Below are 21,625 nucleotides of genomic sequence, written 5' to 3'. Positions count from 1 at the left end.
CAGACTGCTGGGAAACAAGTGCCTGAGGGTGCTGAGGCAGGAGAAACGAGCTGACCCGACCAGTCTTTACACTCCACAGAAAATTCAAACACCAGCTTTCACCTCCAATGAGCATGGCAAAAACAAAGGCCCTTCATGATCCATGTGCTCTGTGTAACTAGGAACATTAAAATCTTTTTTTTTTTCCCCTCCTTGATCTTAACAAATGAAGCAGCTTTCTGTAAGAAGTCACGAAAGAGCAAAAGTATACCCAATTACAACTTCAACTCCCATAAGCTGTACCTAGTATATGGGTTTTACATCACAAATCTTCATGCTGCATCTACTGCATAATACTTTGAGAAAGCAAGTAGTAAGAGCAAGTATGTGAAAGCAAGTAAGAGCACAGAGAATCACAGCGTCCCAGGTTTCCCAAGGCGAGGACAGCAGCTTGTCTGACTTCAAGGTGCTTCTTCAAAGAACGTTACTTAAATGTACAAGTAAGGGGGGGTGAAAAGCAGCAGTAACATCAGGAGCTAGTCAGTGCGTGCAATCTCTATTAGAGCTTCAGGCTGAGGTGTCTGGCATAAGAAGACTGCAATATCACGTGTTGCCATTCCTCAGGGGAACCATCCAGCACTCGGACAGCCACTTTCAAAGGGAAGTCCAGGAATCCGAGTCCAAGTAAGGGATTAAATGCACTTTGCCCTCTGCTAACAGCAAAATAGCACTCCTTGTCCATAATGCCTCTTGGTTAAACACTAACCCTACATATTTCCCCCAAAAAAGACATCCCTTTGCCGACCCGAGAAGAGCCTGCCTTGCTGTTTCAGTACACTTCAAAGTCTAAATATTGTAGTCAGGAAAAATAAAAATCCTTCACATGAGTAGAACAGCTTAAGTATTCTGATTTCAAGTCTAATAAAACTGAATTGACATAAGCATATTCACTGGACTAACTATCTTATGACAAAGTCTTCTAGTAATTACACCAAAACATTTCTGAACTAATTAACTGAATTCTTCTCTCAGTAGTCATACTAATACATAAAACTGTGGATTTGTTTGTTATTTGCAGCACTGTAGCCAACACAGATTTATCCTCAAGACAGTCTCTGTCTCCGAATATAGACTTGAGATAGTTCATCTAGGCAGGGAACATGCACGTGTGTAGGAGGGAGTCTGAAAATGCACCAAGGAATAGAGTTTATGCCACTTCCTAAACCACTGGGGAACAGAGGAAGACCACAAAAAAGGCCTCTAAGGAAAAGTCCAAGGGAAGTGCAAGCACAGTGTCAGAACCTCACAAAGCCAAACCTAAATGGCAGGGTAAGGAAAGAGAGAAGGAAAACAAAGTTACAGATGTCTGTCAAGGGGAAGGAAAGGAAATTTTAAAAGCTGTAAAAACAGGAAAGCAATGAGGAAACATCTTCAGTGCATGAAAAAAATCTTATCAGAGCATGAGCCAAGAGAAAACTAAATCCATAGGAGCAGTAACACTTCCAAATACACCAAGTACTTCATATTAGAGTTTGTAGACGAAGTATTAATAATTTAACACACCATCATTCATTATTCAAAACATTCAACTCACACTGAAATTTCTTGAAATCTGTCTTGCTTCTCAGATTTGGAGTTCATGAGAGGAAAGGTATTCCACCCCAATAGTGCCTGCCTGTGTCCTGCCCATGCGACACAGCCACAGTGCCTCTGTACTTTTCCTACCATCAAGGTGTTACATCAATCTGTGCTTTAAAAAAATTAAAACCTCACCCTTGTAAAGAGCAGTTCTGTAGCTCACATTCTCACATTGTAGACAGCTAGATGCTATGTTGAAGGGTAAAGTATGAAAGCGTGAGGATCCTGAGGATCTGAGGTGAATTGAAATGAAGAAATTTGAGGTATATACTACAAAGTTCCTACCGAAAGAAGAAACAGCATGAGCCAATTCTGTTGAATTTAGAATAAGGAATTTATCTGGCATTGCTGTTTATTATCTAGAATGCCATATATTCTATTAACCAAGATACACTAAATCATTTAGGTTTCTCTGTTCACTACCATACTGTAATTTAAGATCTACAGGATATGCTTATCAAAAACCCCACAAAATTGCCTTGTCTATGTATTTCAAAAGCTCGTGCTTAATCTCTAGACGTGAAGGGACAAGGACACCATCAGAAGAGAAATATTTTTAAACATATTCTCCCCCTCCCACTTTCTCCTTACTTTTGAGAAAGGACCAGCCAATTTTGTTTTATTTAATCACTTTTTGCACATTAGATTTCTGCCCCCTCACCAGGAAGATGCAAAGGTTGGGCTTCTTTTTATTTCTATTCTTCTAAAAATCTCCTCCATTGCAGTTTGATGCCACAGTATTACTATATTCGCAACGTATACACAAAAAATTTCCTACTGAATTTGTTTTCTTAACAGCTTATTCATTTATACATTCTTAAGTCTGAGATAATATTTTCAGGATTCACTACATATAAATGTTCTTAGAAAAAAAAAAAATCTTCCAAATACAGTAACACACAACAGTTTGCCTCATACGAAGCGCATGTTTCCTGACAGTCACTCCAGGCACTATACCTAAATGGCAGCTGGAGAAGGTCTGCACCCCAGTCCGCAGCAGGCAGTTTCCTTTCCAATAGAGATGAGGACTGTAAGGAGCACACAACTTGGAAAATGCTGCCTTTCTTTGGTGAAGCCATTCTTGTACCTGTCATGCATAAGGAAATCCAGCTGCTGTTCTTGGTGTTTAACATTGTATTTTTAAATCCAAATTTGCAATTTTTCCTCTTATATTTTGCGGTATGCATACTGCAGGGAACACCCTGAATATCCATCAGTCAGGAATCAGGAGCTCAGACTTCCCAACATAGCATAGTAAGTGCTGATTCGGTACCCATTTAACCACTGGGAAGTATCTCAGCCTCTTTCCTTTGTTTGCACCATACTTAAGTCTTGGGTAAATACCACTACCTTGATTTTCAAATTATCTAAAATTTAGCAGTGAGGTACTTAGAGTCCTCTATAAAGCTGCATAGCAGCCACACAAGCCCCTCATCAGTTCTTTTGAGCAGCGACCCATTCACTATTCACCCATCTGTAAAACACAGCAAAATATCCTAACATTTCAACTTTACCAAGTCTCTCAAAAAATAAACAAATATTGTATAAATAGCCACTGCCATATACATTAATTAGTTGTTGAGGTGCTTTTAATTTATTTCTACATTCAGCTTGTGACCATGTAAGTTCATACAAAACCTTTTTATAAGGCCTGAATAACACAAACAAATATTACAGGGACATTTAGACCTTTTTTTTAAATTTACGGACAAAATATATGTTGCCTTTTTATTTCCTTCCACACAACCCCCAATCATCTTATATGAACATTTTGCAACTGTAAATAGCAACATTAATTTGGACTGAATAATCACATATCAATACACAGTAAGTGGGAATATGATTGCTACCTTCTTTTTCTTTTGGCCTGTGCACCTTTCTAAAAGGCCCTGATTATCTTGGTATGACTTAGGATGAATAAATGTGTTAGCTCACAGATGTAGAAACCAGTCAAGAATCAAAATATTAGTTTTCCTCATAAATAAACATGAATTTATTATACCATATAATAACCATATAAAATTATGGTTAACAATAATTTAATGTGAATCTTCTAAGAGCTCTCTTCCTCAGGACAGGAACAAAAGGATATTCTATGACGTTGACATTTACACCATCCAACAATCCCTTAAGCTTAATTAATGTCCTTCCTGCCCAACAAGAACAAACTAAACTACTTTGCAAAACAATGAAGGAAAATTCAAGGTAAAACCTTTAGTCAGCAACTTTTTGAAATCAGCACTGCAAATTCAGCAGATATAGTCAGGGTAAGAATGGTAATAAAAATCCACAGATGAAAAGAATAAAGTACTCAAAGTATCCATTCCCAAAGGACATTGCCAGCACTCAAATTACAGAGGCAAGATTCTGTGGAAATGTTCCAGGACACCTTAGGAGCACTAAGATAGGTTTGACTATTGTCTCTTTCTTTTAGGTATCTATTTGTATTTCTGTTTGGTTTTTAATTATTTTTTTTTAAAGGGTAATTAAGTTTAGTCCACTTAGAGCAGCAGCAGGTTAAAACTGCATCTGTTAAAACTTGTTGCATCCAAGTTAAAACTTGGTGTCGGGTGGAAACAAATAAAAAAAAAAGGGAAAATTGATGGGTAAGTTTCTGGCCAAGATAGAGAGATTGTCTTCCCCAAACAGATGCGAGCTATGTAGTTTGATAAAGGAGTATTTATATGGCTACTAAGAGAATGTTTTAGTCTGATGCACTAAGAGCAAAGAAAAACCAAAACACCAAACACAAAAGAAACAAAACAAAATAAAGCACTCTTTCAGATTTTAGTAGAAAGCATTAACTGATAATTACTCTGTACAGAGAACTCTATGGAATGTATTTTAATAGCAATATCTTGACTCTCAAAAAACCCCCGAAAACATCAAAATATCCTCAAGTGTTAGAATTACATTTCTAGCAGGAGCACTACCACGTGCACGTGCCCAGAGCAGTACCTCTGACACAGAATCACTTGGCTGCTCATCCCAGATATTTGTACAACTCTTGTCAAGAGCAACTTTGTGCACCTCACTCTCTTCTCCTTTCTAGTCAGTCCTGAACTCTTTTCTCATGCAAACAGATGAATCACTGGGAAAAAGAATAGTTTGTCTGATGTCAGAGGTTACATCTCTACTACTTTCCCAGACCATACCCAAAAAGTTGCTAGAGTGACAGACTGGTTCCAGGCTGTGGCAGTCTGTCTTTGCCCAAAACTGGATGGTGTTTAGGATATCTTTAAGGTGGCTCACATACATCTAATAAAACACACCAGATGGGGCAGCTCCTGGGGACTGCACAGTAGTGCTGGCTGCATGCTTGTGAAGTCATTTCCACTAGTCCAGCACTTCAGCCTCCCTTGCCCAAAATACGTCACCCCAAGCATCCTCTAGTACCTTTATTAAAGTATAGGTCTGCCTACTCTCCACCAGCATCTGTAATGAACTGCAAAAACAGGCACTGCCAAGCTGATACAAGCGATCCAAAAACGAATGAAAAAAGAATTAGTAGTTTTGACTGTGCTTGAGCAAAAATCAAATGGTGGCTGCACCTCCTCATGCTGGTGGCACATTAATTCTTTCTTTATATTTTTGTGATTAATTATGAAGCTTACACTTATTCATATTTTGCTAAGCTATTGGTAAAACTTCATTTTTTTCCAATGCTCCTCCACTAGAAGCTGAGCTTTAAAATTTATTATTTTAGAGACTGATTCAAGTCCAGCTGACTTAAGGAGACATTTCATAAAGGACAACAAGAAAAAACTAAAAGGTCATTTTATTTTCCCAACAGTTTTTTTTTAGAGAAGTATTTTGGGAGATCGATGAAGATCAATTATCTATATGCCTACCAAATTGTCAAAAGATATCAGAATATCATCTGTGGTCATACGTATGAGTACAACATATTTATTTGAGAGTTCCAAGCAGATCCAGAAGAAACAGTAAAAATCCAAACCCAACAACTTTTAACGTGCCATTAAATATCCATCATAAATTTAGTCTGAGGTAAAATGAATCCTCCCACTCATATCAGAAGGCATGAAAATAACTGATGGTTCTCAGAAGAGCCATTTCAACACCAAGTATGTGAAGAAACCAGATTTAAACATACCAGATTATGATGCTCTCAGGCATGAAAACTCCCTTTGAACTGTATGAGAATTTTGCAATAGCCTTATTTGGAAAGGACTGGTCATTAAGTAGAGAATAAATGACATATAAGGAACTGCATCTAGCAGAAGCCGAGGCTGGTATTTGTGCTTTTTTTTTTTCTGTTTTCTGGTCAGGTTGACAGGAAGCAAATTCATTAAGGAAAAAACGTGAAACATAACATGAAAAATTAGTAATGGTAATAAGAAGTATCAAGATCTCAAATGCGTTTTTTCTTCTTCATCAAGACAATTGGGTGTGGGTAAGTTGAGTAAAGGAAGTAAACTCATACTTTCCTGATTAACACAGGTCACCAACAGAGAGGTTCATTTACCCAACACACAAGAATACTTTGTAACTAAGCATCATGCACAGGCAGTGACGCTGTGACTAACTAGAGAAACACATACATAGGGAGCCCATATGAGAGACCATAGAGAGGTGCCTCTGGCTCCACCTATATCAGAACCCATGTATTAATCTGAGGTAAAAAATCAGGAAGAAAATCTTCAGGATAACAAAGAAAATCCTGCACGTTTCACCCAAGTATATCTTCCTGAAACATGTACAGAACATCTGAAAAAAAACACTCCTAACAAACCTCAACCATCAATTCTTCATGTCTTCCAGTGGGGCATTAACACCAAGAACCGCTGCTGTTCGACTACGGCCTCAGTGATACAACTGGAAAAGTGTGCTGCATGCAGCTGAAAAAGATAGTCAGCTCCAGCAAAGCCAGCCAAACAGTACCAACAGCTCTGGCGTCATGCTTAGGCTTCAGCAGGCACTGCAGCGCTGCCCCGGTGCTCTGGGATGTACTCAGCAGATCACCAGAGGCAGTGTCTAGCGTGTACATCTAGTACATCTAACTGATGTACTCTTGAGGAACATCAAATCACGCTAGCTGAGAGGACACTCACAGTACCAATGTAGGATTAGGCACAGAACTCAACACATCTACTGTAAGCTGACAGGATAATAAGTACCTTTCTTATATACTGCTCTGAGGGTGGGGAAGCAATTAAAAATAAATGGTGTCACTGGAACAGGTGCTTGCTAGGATCTGAGGTAAAGTCAGCCCTGGATGAATCAACAAGTCACCCTAAAATGGAGCATGAATTCAGACAGATTCTACTAGAAATTTTAGCCATTTTTAATGCCTTTCCCACAAAGGAAAGGAAGAACAATTTATCAGGGAGCTTTATTAAGTTGGATCGCTATTCTCACCAGGCAGAATAAAAACCTCTCTGAAATGTCACCAATCAGTCTTAAAGATCAGAAGAACGACCAGTAATTTTAGACCTAATAACTATGTTTAGTGTAGGCTTACTATCTGGTAAAGAAAATGACCTTGGGAATTTTATGAGTCCTGGGATGAAGTCACTTGAGTTTTCTGAACACACTAAGTTAAAAAGAAAAGGAAAAGAGAAAAAAAAAATATTTGATGATAGAGAAATCCCAACAGACTACACAAGAGAAAGGATACTCTGGCAGATGAATTGTTTCTTTATCTTATTTACATTACTCAGGACCCTTGAAGTAATTGGAATTTGATTTCTATTAAGGTTGGAACATTTTCTCTGATGTGAGTTCACAAATTCTAAGTCATAAAAGGAGAAACAAACCCATATTTAAATATGTAACTGCCAAGAATAAAAAAATATGTCAATCTCTGTATTACATCCTGAACAGTGCTTAGCATGACAGGAAAAGCTGTCTTAAGGAGACTCTGAAGCACTCTGTCCTAAACTCCAGAGGAAACCATTAGATTTAACTGAACAAAGAGTGGGAGAAAAAGAATGGTTTGTGAACTCAAACAAAACAAGTTGAAGCCCAGACCTATACATACCACGCAATTCATGATGAACTCTCTTCTGGCAGTAATGCAAACAGAGTAAGATCTAAACAGATCATGAGCTTTTGCACTTCTCTTAACTTGTGAAGATATTCTTTATAGCTGAAAGTAAATGCAAAACAGACAAATTGACCCTTTTTTGTATCAGTGGAGGAACAGAGGAAAAAAAAAATTACTTTGTACAGATACTGAGAAACTGTTAATACAGTATCTTTTCCATTGAAATACATTTTTAAAAATTAAAAATAAAGGTAGGAAAGGTAGATCTTCCTCTTAGGCAAGTTTGTTGAATTACTGATTTCCCTCCCTGGCTCAGGATGCTGAATGCCTTTGCAGGCAGTCCACCAGCTCTTTGCAGTGTCGAGCCATAGAAACTTCAATGGTAAGGGTATTCCTTCTTTTGATGCAAAAAAAAAAAAAAAAAGACTGTAAATATGGATTATCTTAAAAATTAAGTTTTTTTTATAGCGCATTCTCTCCATCACCCCAAAACAAGAGAACAACAGTCATCATGTTGACAGAAGACATTTTTATGCCAAGTGGCATAAGTGTTTTGCAAACAGAAATCTTCAGTTGCTCTTTAACAGGCTTGTTTTCAAAATCTAAGCATCTTGTTCTGTTTAGACATTTAATTATTACGCCTGTCATAGTTTGTTTATTAAATACAAATCAGTCAATATAAACCTTGCTATGTTCAGAACCCACGCAGCGCAGAGAAAATCTCCCCCACAATCAGACGGGGCAAAGCACTTCCAAGGTAAACCAATGTAAGCATGTGCTGCAGTGTGCTTACTTAATAGTGCTGCAAAACCCTACTTGGTGAAATAGCAGACAGGAGCTGAAGGAGAGATTTATAAATCTATAAAAAAAAAAAAAAACCAAAACCAAAACAATTGTGGGCCCTCTCTCACAACCCGAGCACAAAGAAACATCTAATGAAATTGAAAGCAACGCGTGTGACACATAATAACTGATAAATATAAGTAATTCTTGTAGACAACTGGATTTAATCTCTGGAACCCAGTGCTGCAGGGTACTGTTGACATCTAAAGCTTAGCATTTCAACAAGAAGATTCAGTTCCTCTGCAGGATACCAAAATTAAGAAGGATACAATTCCTTATCTATAACAATCCAAAGAATTTCTAAAGCAAACAAAAACACTGCCAAAGTATCACCATCTACTTGCTATGGGGCAGAATTGGTCAAAGCCTCCCTACAATCACCAAGTGAACTAAATGGCTTTGCCACTCATGTCCTACAGAAAAGTAAAGTCCTCAAAGAACAAGTGCCTTCATTATATATTACTCTGAGGACAAGAGAAATACTCAAAATAGCAAAATTGAGTCACCGAAACAGAATCCAAGACAGAATCTGCCTTGAAAACACACACATCACGAAAATCCTCCAATTATCATCACATAAAGGCAAAAATTGCAAAAAAAATTATAAATATTTATTATAACAAAAGTTTTATTACACCCTAAACTTGGGAACCATGAAAAGCAGCTGCCATTGTTTTCTTTTCCACCTTGTTATTCCTTAGCCCCTCTCAAGAGACAGGGACAAACCCACAGCCCGAGGCAGGAGCTATGCCAGCTGCTAGTACTGCTTCAATGGGTATTGGAAAAGCTGGTGAGACTAGGATAATTAAGGGCATGTGCGATCTCTGTAGGAACCCTAGCATGACTATCAGCTGCAGCAAGCAGGAGAAGAGGCATATTGAACAGCTAAAATTACTGGTAATAAATCAAAATGACCTCGGTTCAAACTCTTTGGATAACAGAGACCATCTCCTAACAGTTGTAATTCTTCTGGTCTCCCAGATTGCCATTTTTAGAGTTTTAGAGTTTACCAGCCAGTTTCAACAAAGCCAAGTAAGTCTTGACTAACATTATGTCAGAGGATAGCCAAGATTTATTCACAATAGATCAGCCATTAAAAAGGACTATCTTGAAATTACAATAATATAATTTTATAGATGCAGTGTGTAATGAACCCACAGCAAGACAGGCAAAGTTCCCAGACTGCTAAGCATATCCTCTTAACCAGCCTCATTCAGCAGGGCTGCCTAACAATATTACTGTTGATGCAAGAGAATTATTTGTATCCCATACCAAGTGCAAACTGCAAAACCTCAACTTTTCAGAGTCCTTTTTTTTTTTTATTCCTTATAAATCAATCAGTTGAAATTCCTTTTAATAGGAAGGGTCAAAAGCTATTTGTATTTTGTTAAGTCCAGCATTTTGAAATCAAATTTTGTGGAACGAAGCCAATAGTGTACAGCACCCTCTGAAGTGAAAAGATGTCTCTTAACAAACCCAGTCCAGCTGTAAAAAAGTAAAATAAAATGTCTACTTTCAGTCAGCAAGTCTCCCCACATACAATTAACAGTATGAGAGTTATATGGGATAGTGTAAATAAGTACAAACAGCATTATTTCATCTAAACCAATAGAGTTTTCCAGTTGGTAGAGTTCAGATTCTAATTTCAATTCTAAAGCCAGCGTTTGACTGACTGACAAATTTTACAGACCTTCCCCCAGCTCCTGCCAGCTATTATTTATGTATCAGTAGAATATACAGTAATTTTTACAATCGTGCTTGGTAATCAATCTGATAAGCACATTTATTTGCCCCAATATTTGCCCTCAATTATTAGGACAGGGTTGTAATTTCTAAGTTACCTATTTGTATTTTTGGATTACAACAGCCAAAGCAGGCTTAAAAAAAAAAAATTTCTGTACCTACCCATCAAAAGACAAAAAAATTATTTTCAGTCATTAGTTAAATATCAAATATTCAAGTTCCTCTTAAATATTATATTCAATATGATTGAATATTGAGTTCCTCTGCCTGTGCAACAAACAGAATAGGAAATGGTTTGCAGCCTACAACAATCTGACTTCACATTGTAGCAGTCACGAATGACCTGTAAGGCAAGATGCATTTTAGTTCTCAATCACAGGCTGAATTTTTCAGCAAGAAGCTCAAAGATTTAAAATCACAGTTCATAATTTTAGTTTCAAACATATTTTAATGTCTTCAAAAATTGCTATTTCCTATACACCCTTTTAGATGGCTTGCAACAATCCCTTCGGCAGTTCGTGAAGACATGCAAAAAAGCCTGTTTTTCCACTTGCCTGACTTGTTTTTATTACAAAGCCCCCAAGAGAAATAAATCCATCAGTAAAGAGGAAGGTCTTTTTGGCATCATTTGCATAAGTATTCCTTATGTAATAAGTGTTTAAGGAATGATTAACAGAACAGGAACCCCATGTTGAATTACAACAAGAAAATCAGAAAGCCCGCATTTGTATTCATGAACAACAATATAATCACAACAACAACAAAAAGATGCAGGGTTTACTGGGTAACACTGCTTACAACATACCTCAATGATTCCTCTGTCAGGCTACAAAAAGCTCTAGACTTCTAAAAATGTCTTCCTTTTACTTTCTCTTTCTCTCTCTCTCTTTTTAAATTCCCACTTCTTATTTTTTGGCACAAGCTCCAAAAATTTCTAGCCAAAGAACTATTCTAGACCACAGCTCTATTTCACACGTATTTTCCTTTAAAATAAAAAGACAGAAATGAAATTGATTTTCAGAAGATGAAAGCCTTTAACAAGCCATCAGTGAAGTTCTTCTGAAATCAATAGCAGCCTTTCCCATCAAGCTTCCTCACAAATTCAATCAATTAAAACAAAACAAAAAAAAATTCATATGTGTAAACTTGTATTTGACAATCATTTAATCTTAAAAAAAAAAAAAGGGACAATCTATTACCATTCTGTCTCCACACATCCTGCAAACGTAAGTGCCTGTTCCTGAATTTCAGTGAAAGCACTCACACAGCAGAAATATAAGAATTCAATAATACTTGTCTTACTTATTAAAAGTGCTTACTCCAAGTACTAAATATATGCCACAGGCAGCAATTGATCTTACAGCACTTCAGTTAAGTCTGAAATATATTTAACACATAGAGAAGCCCAGTTTCATCACGTAGGGAAGGATTCAGTGTTAGCAGGTAACACCTGCCAGCACTTGGATACTGTTATTAGAAATGGTTTAGGCAGTTTATACACACAGCATTGATGTGCCTTCTAGTTCAGGCATTAGCAGCTAGATCGCACACTCAAATCACTATGTGAAAGGAACCTTAAAATAGAGCTGGGGTCTGAGATCACTTTTATCACTGCAAATGCAGAGCAGTTGCATTGACTCTTATGTTTAAAGTCAACGTGCTGGATTTACTCCCAAGCTCCTCTAACACAGTCCAGGAGATTTAAGAGTGACACACATCAACCAACAAACAACTGAGCAAAGGTGAGTATTCTTTGGAAAGGCAGAGTGGCATAACCCATACAAAGGCACAAAAGCAATTAATCTCTTACACATGTTAAAAATAATACCCTGGTTTTCCATAGGACTGTATATCACTCCCACTCTGAATTTTTTTTCCTGTTTGCAGAACACAAACTGAAGCAGATTAAATTCTTCTTTGGCTAGGCCTATGCAGCTACCCATAACAAAATGGGAGACATTAGTTGTTACAACTAAGGAAAACGTGGTGCAGTAGTTGTTGCATGTATTGAAGTTGTGTGCAGCACACTGAAGCCAATGAGCAGAAAGACTCTCCCCTCATCTGACCTAGTTCTGTCAAAGATTCACACATGGAGACAGTGGGTGTAGAGGTGACACATGCAGTATCTTTAAAAATTTTAGAAGGCAACAACTCACAGTGAAGAATATCTAAGACCCTGATGGGGAAAGGAAAGCTAGCTGAGCTCTGAAAAATTCGGACAAGGCATTAGAAGGCTGCCCAAAACTGTAGGCATACAAGAAAGTGAACAGGTTAGGGCCAAGCCATTTTACAAAAACAAAACATTGCTGGGAGAAGAGTGCCAGAAGGGCGGTGGGTTTCAGGACAAAGCTACCTGGTGCTGCAGGTATGTCCTATTTGAAAAAAGATGCAAATGTAAAGAATGTCGTTCCCCTCCACCCATTCCCTCCCCCCCCCCCTTTTTTTTTTAAAGCAGCATGTAAAAAATATTGTAAAAATTGCAAAAACATAATCCAATTTGCTGGATTGTGAATTGCTGCTGACCACACTGTGATAGATGCACCATAAAAAGGCACTGTCCCCAAAGAGTTTTCACACAAAATCAACAAAGAAAACAGAAATAAGGAGAAAAGGTTCAAACAAACATTAATTTTTCATTAGATTATTCTAAAAAATATCAAATATCTCCAACTCACAGCCATTGGTAGCTGGGTGGATTCTGTACAAACAGTGAACAGGTTGCCTGGGAAGGCTGTGGAGTCCATCCTCAGAGCTATGCAAAGCCTGACTGTGCATGTCCCTGAGCGACCTGCTGTAGCTGACCCTACACTGAGCAGGGGAATGGGCTGGAGGATGCCCAGAGGCCGCTTCCCCCACCAGCAATTCCCTGATAAGATTAGAATGGATTTCTGAGATGCTATTTAAGGATTACTGCTTCTCCACAAAATGAATCAGAGAGGGTGCTCTATATGTATGTTAAATCCTTGGAAAAAAGCAGAATCCAATTGCGAAAGAAGTCTACACGTGTTTGTTAAATCAGCTTTGCTGGTGGACATAAGAGGACCTTGGACAATACTATGCAGGAAAAGCACTGGTCATCACCGATGAACAGATTCATGGATGAACCTGACAGTGAGGTGCAGTAAAATGAAATACCGAGCCTGGGAAAGAAACACCCAAAAAATCTAATTACCTACTTAAATCTAATGTTAAAAGATATACACAACCGTGGCAGGTGTCTGAGGCAAATCTTAATGCAACATAGTCAATACTCCAGTCTTTCTGCCCGTATCACTAATTTTCTTCGCAGTTCCTAGGCAAGCCACTGTGTCCATTAGGGGAGTGCAACAAACGGGAATATATAAGAGGTTCCCCTATACAAAAGGGATAGCAGTCTTAGGTCAAAAATGACCTTCCTGAAGAAAGAAAAAAAAGCTCTTGATGACAGACAGACATGACAGAATTGGGAACTATGTGAGCCACCTCAGTACTCATTTACTGAAATTTAGTGTGCTTTGACCCATGCTTACAAAATAATTGAACCAACACAAGGGTCTTGCTCAAAACATACCACCAAAAGTAACTTCAAAAAGTGTGCTTTACTTTGGCAAGCTAACTTCCAAACCCAGAAATTCAGAGGAAACCAGTTTTCCCTCTGTTACCTACTCTTCACAATTACACCACAGGACTATGGTAATTACTACATGCCATTATATAACACATACATGTTCTTGTCCACCCCAAAAGAGAAGTTTTGTTTGTTACCTCTTACCGACAGTTATTTTGACAGTTCTTTTCTGAGAGTCCATCCTCATCTTCTCCCATAATATCCACTGCCGAAAATATCAGTGCAACCAGAATTGCAAAGCAGCATACCAGTGCAAAGATCACAATGCATCTTTGCTGGGACTGAAAGAGATTAAGATTAAAAAAGTTTTAATGGCATGAGCACATTCCAGTCAATGACCTGAGACTCTAAAACTTTTACATAAGATCGAAAATTCTTTGAAGATCTTACTGCCATATCTGTCAACATGAAACACACCTCAGGATGAAAACACTCTCAAAACTGTCCTTCAGGTATCACCTTGAGATGCATTTTAAATCTCTCAGACATTGTTAAATAATTCATGTCACGAATTATATTCATAATTTAAACTGTTTTCTGTTTGTACCACAAAGAAAGCATTATGCATTAAAATAATGATTCTTACATTAACTACCTATTTTCTGATTGCGCCTCACAGATAAAGTACACACTTAGGATGGTACTCAAAAGTCTTGAGAGTTTTGTTGTGTTTGGCTGAAATAAAACATGCCATTGCAAGAACACTGAAGAGCAAAGTAATTTTTTTATTGCTACACAAAGTAACTGACGTTACTATGATTGTCACAGCAACTGAGACACTTTGGCAAGTCCTTGCCCCACAGTACTTATATTATAAGGCAAACAAATTCACAGATGATAGATAGGATTCAAGGAAACAATGGAAGACTGTTGCTCAATACGATAGGCAACATTCTCCACATCTCAGATTAAATATTAAAACATGGCACAGCGCTACCTCATTCTACAATACGAAATCCTGCAGTATTAAACCAGATATAACTGTGTAAACCTTCTAAAGACAATCTACTGACATGCAATTTAGATAGCTGCATGAACGTAAAGTATATTCTATTCTGAAACTAAATGTTCAAACAATTGTAACATGCATTTTTCTTCTGAAGAAAACGTGCACAAAACCACAAGTATGTATATAAATATAAAAGTCTAACTTTTGTTGCCATAGTTAGTTTCTTAATTTTCATTATTGCCCTGTAATTAAAATTTCACATAAAGAAAAAAAGCTTTATAAAGGAATGTGAAAGTGGGAAAGCATCTGGGAAAGCATGTGGGAAAGAAGGAAAAGCATAAGGGAAAGGAAGCAAGATCATGCTTGCAGCTGAAAACTAACTTCTTCATATTTCCACTGTTCCTGACATTTTGTTTAAGAGGTAGTAAGCTTCAGAGTAATAAGAATGTTTTCCCGTATGAATAAAGGCCTCTTTTTCTTTTTTTTTTTTTTAAATAAGCTTTCAAAACTTCCAAACTAGTGCACATCCCAGAATAAACAAGCTCATGTATGTCAGAACAAATCACATATAAGCATTTTATTTCAGTCTTAGAAAATCTAAAACACAGCAAACAACTTCTTCGGACAAACTGGAACAACTTTTCTGAAATTCAGTGAGGAACGTACCCTTTTATCTAACAATAACACTGAACATGCCACTTGGGTTACATGCATATTTTAAATATAATGCACGTTAGACATATTTGAAATATACGTTTGAATCTGTGTTTTCTAATACATTAAACTCTTACAAGATTGCAGCATAAGAAAGTCTTCTCCAAGCATTTACAAAGCCTACTTCTGAAACCTTCTTTTAATGCTGCTAGGAATAATCATGGCAACGTATGAAAAGAATTAGAAATGACTGCATTTGGGTGTCCAGAACTAAGGCTGCAGCCAAACACACAGTAGGACTTTAAAGAAAAATGTTAAAACATCGCCTCATTGACTCATACTACTGGCAAGAAAAACTAAGAAGTGCCAAAGATAGAGATTTTCAGATCTGGGACACCGCTTTATGCCATTTCTTCACCAGGATGGCTCACACTCTTGCTAAGATGACCATTGTCTCATGTAGATTTTTTACAGTTCTGCAAGTGTATTTGCAGAAACTGTTTGATGCAGTTTCTTCCAAGTGCTGAGCATATCACCATGGCAGCAAGATAGCAAAGCTACTCCTGTATCAGCAAGCCAAACAGAACAAGGGCTCATTCTCCAGCCCCTAAGAGCAGGGGATGTGACCCCAGCATGGCTTGCAACACTAGTGTTCTTTTTCCTCCCAAACTAGGATAACTGCAGCCATTCTACTCAGTGGGAACAGTCCTGAGTCCCTATTTTGGGCACATTTGTAGCAAAAAGCATCCTAACTACCACACAGTAGAAACTACTTCATGCCTTTGCTCCAAGAAATATCTGCCATCTTCTTGCTACATTGCCATGCAAGCAGCAAAACAACTACAGAGAGTTGCAGGGTCACTGGACCAGAAGGGACCACAGTAGCCTCCAAGGCTGGGCCAGCACACATGGAGACAGCGAGAGATGTTTCATTAAAGAGTCCACAGTACCTCTATCACACATGCCATAAGTCATAAAATAGCCCTTAAAAACCTTTTAACCAGCTTAAAACTTAAATGCCAAAATCTATGTAAAAACTACAGTGTATCAAAAATTATATGGTATTACAAGAGGAAAGAAAATAAAAAGAAAAAAGCAGGTGCAACGGATGCCTTACATTCCCCTTCAATAGCAAGAAATTTTACGGTAGCAATTTCTAATTGGTTATAGTCAAGGAATATGGAAAGGGAAGTCCAAAATAATTCTGAATGGATCCTCCTAATCTAGCTTTAATTCCCATTCCACATAAACTTGGGGAACGTAGTCAAGGCTTCTTGACTTCTGTGTTGTAGTTGAAATTTGTATGAAGTTTAAATCCCTGTTCTTTCAGTTCTGCATGCATACAGCTTGTGAAGCTCTGCAGTTTGACTGCTTCTCACTATGAGCAGCACAAAGGTAGCACTACTAGTAAGACCACTGCGATTCTAGCAGCACTAAAATAGACAGAACTGCACAGATCCAATTTACTGCTCTTCTTTATACAGATCCTTTATATTGTGCATTTGTTTTTGACAATTATAATGTATTAGTTATTTCACTTCGTCTTAAGTACCAGCTTAACAGCATGATTACAAATAGTGTAGGGGACCTTGTAAATCCACACATAAAAAAGAGAACCACCTTATTAAACCATGACAATGGTATTTTTTCTTTGAACTAAGGGTAGTACAAAATATTAAATAAAAAAAAGCAAAAAATTCCAAGTCTGTGGTTCTCCTAATCCTACATTTTTAGTCACAGGTCTGAAGGGTCAGGTGAAGACGATTTAAAAAAGTTATACAGCTAGTAAGGAGGATTTTGAATAGTTTTACAGTTAGTCTTGAAATTACTCCTGCTGAGTGGTGATTTTTTGATTGCTTTTAAATGTAAATATCACATTAGAAATGAATATTTGAATATTGCTTAGATTCAAATGGATTTTTTATTAGAAAACAAAGAATAAAAATAGCTACCGGCACCAAACAAGTTTTCCAAGCCTTTCTTTTGACAATAGCAATAAATATTAATTTTCATGCACCGACGCCATACTGCAGGCAATTTTCTAATAGGCTTTTTCTAATTAAAATAGATAGAACCGACCATGTCACTTTTCTGTTATAGCATGCATGCATGCGTGTATGGGTTTGTGCATGTGTGAGTAATAGCAGGCTTCTTGAAGGAATTCAAAATAGAAGAGCTCATACCATCGGCAGACTAGAAGGAATCTGCTAGATTTGCTCTTCAGACTCTTGCATCGGTGGCCTTGGGCAGACTGTTTGCTTGATGCTGTGTTGTTTGTATCCCCTTGGCAACCGCGATCCCTCTCAGAGCTTATCAGACCTATCCTCATGCTTCCTTCAGTAAATGCCTAAAAACCCTCGGTGTTTAAGCTTTCAGTCTTCAAAACTTAATTACGGAATACAGGGTTGGGAGGGACCGCTAAAGCTTATGTAGTCCATCTGTCCATATATATGGTTAATTCATACAAATTTCACTTCTAACAGATGTTTGTCTAATCTGTCTCTAAAAATCTGCAGTTGAAAGAGATCCTACAGTTTCTTTAGGCAACACATCCCACATATTGGTACCTTACTGATGCCTAACTTAAGTCTTTTATGCTGCAATGTATTTTTTTTCCCTTCCCATACATGTTGGAAATGGAGAACAGAGTATTCCATTCTTTGCTGCTGCAGTCTCTTACATACTTGAAGACTGCTAGAGATGCTGAGGCCTGGGCCCAGACCATCTACTAGCTTGACCGGACCTGTCAGAGGACAGCCATGGCTGAGTTTCACACTTGACAGCGTGGAGATGTCTCTGCTGCAAGCCCAGAAATTCTTCAGAGCTATGGAAGATTGGGAAAGAAACTCCTGCGGGAGCAAGGACTATCAAAAACGCTATTTTCCACTTCATGAGCAAAACGCGTTTCTTTCACCTCCCTCGTCTAGCTTAAACAATACCTAGGTTCAAAAAAATCTACCAGAACGTTGCATTTACTAAAACAAAGCATGGTGTTTTTCATGCTGTTATACCCCTGGGTGAAGAGTGATAAAAAGCTGCACAATGGGTATGCAGTGCAGTACTCTTCAGATTAGATTTTAATCTGAGAAGGACCCTATCTGTTTATTTATTATTAAGAAAAAGGATAATCTATGTCAGTTAAGGTTGCATTGGAGCCTGTGCTACCCAGGCTGAATTTAAAATGAGAGCAAGAAAGAAAAAGCCCTCCATCTTTATTGCACTCCCATTGCTCAAAAGCTGTTAAGAACACTTCAATGGCTGATAAAGCTTTCCGTTTCTTCACAAACAATAGGTATCTCTGTAACACACTAAATATAATCAGGACTTTACTCTTCCCTCAATACAGCACAAAAATGTCATTCTCTCCCAAAACAGGAGCCATGAAATTGCAACGCTGCATCTGCTAAGAAAACTGAGCACGTAACAACAAAACATGTCATGGCTTTGAACTTGTACTTTATTTTTATACCTATTTAAAGAATAAATGAGGCAATATTTATACAGTGTACTAATACGGAGTTCACATCTGCTTGTCAGAACCACAGAGGCTCTAAGAAGTATTTTTTCACATCTTCTGTCATATCAGTGGTCTGCTCTTTCCTGCAACATGTCTGAACACCAGTGTGAGAACAAAAGCACGCATCTTCGACACCTGTTCAGCAGCTCTTTAAATTCTGCTTACGAGTGGGGTTTTATGGCATGCTACAGTACATTTGCCAAAGATAGCAAGGAATCAAGAATTAGCAATCATTCTTGGATTAACCTTGGTTCTTAAAATCATTATATGTATTTACTAGAGGAAAAAAACATTACTATAAAGACCATTTTCCATTAATCTGAATCCACATACAGTAATAATCTTCATTGCAGCCTTAAATCCCCAGTTAGCATGATTAATACCAATCAACACTTAAGATCCTATTTAAGCAAAAATAGGAAGGAACTAATCCAAGAATGCTAAAATAAGTTAAATATTTTCAAATTGGCTGGGCCTAGCGAGAGTCATCCTTGGATATTTAAGGTACTGGCTGAAGCTAACAGAGAACTTTTAGCAGTTACCTCTGAAAACTCATGAGCATGAGTGAAGTATCAGAAGATTGGAAAAAGCAAAAGTGTTTCCCATATTCATTAAAAAAAGGTGGGCAGGCAATAGAAGTTGGGAAATCATAAACTAGTTATTTTAACGTCAATCTCTGGAAAATACTTGAACAAGTAAGAAATTAAGCTATTATATGTAAACACCTAGAAGATAAGAAATTTTGTCAAGAAAAAGTCACATCAATCAATTTTGATTTCCATCTTTCCTAGTCACAAGTCCTGTTATCCTGCTGCGGAAGCTGAAAATAACATATACTTTGATCTTTAATATAAACTTTCTAACAAACCACAGAAACTATGTCCAGATTATTATAGGAGAGGTGTAAAACTGGTTGGAATATCATGCTCATTGAAAAAATGGGAGGACATTTCAGAAGGGATTCAGTGGATTCTGCTGTGTATCTGGTTTTGTTCATGTCTTCATTAACAATCTAAATTATGGACTAGAAATGAAATGTGCTTATTAAATTTCCAATCAAAACAAAAGCAGTGCAAATTGAAAGCATGCTGGAAGACTGGATTAAAATTTCAAAATGTTCTTGACAATTTAGGGGGTACGTTGAGAAAAAAATAGGTTAAAATTCAATTAAGGAACAGAGCTACCAGCAGGTAGGTGCAATCAGTTGCACAGATACAGGAACTGAGAAAGCATTAGGAAACAGGATAATCAAAGTGATTAATAAGCTGGAGCAGATGCTTTAGGAAGACAGACCAAAAAAGGGTAGGAGAGTCCATAGCATGGAAAGGAGAAGAAAGATGACCAGGGGTACAAAATCATCAGAAGGCAAAATTATTATTCACCAAGTATCGCAAATAGGGGATGTTTATTGAAACCTGTAGGAGTTAAGTTTCAAAAAGATAAAGTACTTTTTATGAAGTGGATATTGAGTGTCTGGTATTTGTTGCCACGGGAGGCTGTGAAAGCAAACAGCAGCAGCAGGTTTAAAAAGAGATTAGACAAAGCCTTTGAAAACATGTCCAGAGTAAATGCTAGAGAATACAGGCAGGGACGTGCCCTTTAATAGAGATGATAGGAGACATGCTGTTGCCACTGTTACACAGAGTACAGGACTAGATATGCTATGGGTCTGAGCAGTAGAATATATTTTTTTATACTCTTAAATAGTTTCCTTTTTCCACAAAAGGACCCACGAGTTATTGCACACTACAACCTGAACACGAATCAATCATGTCATACTGTTGCGTTGGCTTACATCTCTACATCCTGATATAATGTTTGTACTGCATACAAGGCAAAAATAATTCTTACCCTCTACTTTAAGTTGGCATATTTTTTCACCTTTCAAGACTGCATGGAGACAGTTTAGAGAAAAATCAACAATAAATATATAGTCCTGGAGTTACCGCAGAAAGAAGAGAATCAAGAGTTAATTCCCCAAACAACATTCTATAATTTCAGTGTTTTCCAAGCAAACAAAGCACATGAAGTCACACTGCCCAGCAGTCCGTTTGCCCAGTTTATTTTGAATCTGTATTTGAAAGAAAGGTTTATAGAAATGTAATTATCTCAGATGTTTTACAAAATCCAGTACATAGGTAGAATTGGCTGAGAGAGAGAGAAACAAATTAGTGCCTCTACTGAAGGAAAGACAGTCCAAAGTTTTGCCTTCCAGACACATAGCCCAGCACCATGCAGCCTCACGGAGACAGGGATGGGAGGATTCACTGCCGCAGTGGGACACCGAGGAGTTGAGAGCCCTGAGCATGCACACGCAGAGAAGCAGCTGCGTTGCTTTCACTGCTCACTGAACAAACGTTTGATCCAAGAGGTCAGGCAGATAACACATGGACAGACACGCTACTATAAATAGAAAACCAATAAACTACTTTGGAAGAAATCCAAAGCTTTAGGGGTTACTTATCTGAACCTCCTCCACACAAAGTGCCATATTACAGAAAGCTATTAACATTCAGAATATGAGCTGTATAAGAAAAAAAGGTTTTCCAGCACATGACCAACTAACCTCTAATGCATTTTGTTGACCAGAATTGGCATAAGAGGAGGACTGGAAAGCCTAAATACATTTAAGTGTTTGTGTGCCGTTTTCCCGAAATTGGGCCCTGACTTCTCAACATGGTATATCGA

General features: G+C 37.7%; 1 protein-coding gene across 1 annotated transcript in view; it reads right to left on the bottom strand.

Moving 5' to 3' along the window:
• PLD5 (phospholipase D family member 5) overlaps positions 1-21,625 on the bottom strand; it is a 181,557-nt gene that overhangs the window by 89,937 nt on the left and 69,995 nt on the right. Inside the window, 1 exon segment of the mRNA XM_054197300.1 lies at positions 13,962-14,098. Within this exon segment, the coding sequence (XP_054053275.1) occupies positions 13,962-14,098 (137 nt within the window).

The sequence above is a fragment of the Rissa tridactyla genome, chromosome 3, assembly GCF_028500815.1.
Source record: "Rissa tridactyla isolate bRisTri1 chromosome 3, bRisTri1.patW.cur.20221130, whole genome shotgun sequence".
NCBI lineage: Eukaryota > Metazoa > Chordata > Aves > Charadriiformes > Laridae > Rissa > Rissa tridactyla.
This window is presented reverse-complemented; position numbering and strand designations above follow the sequence as displayed.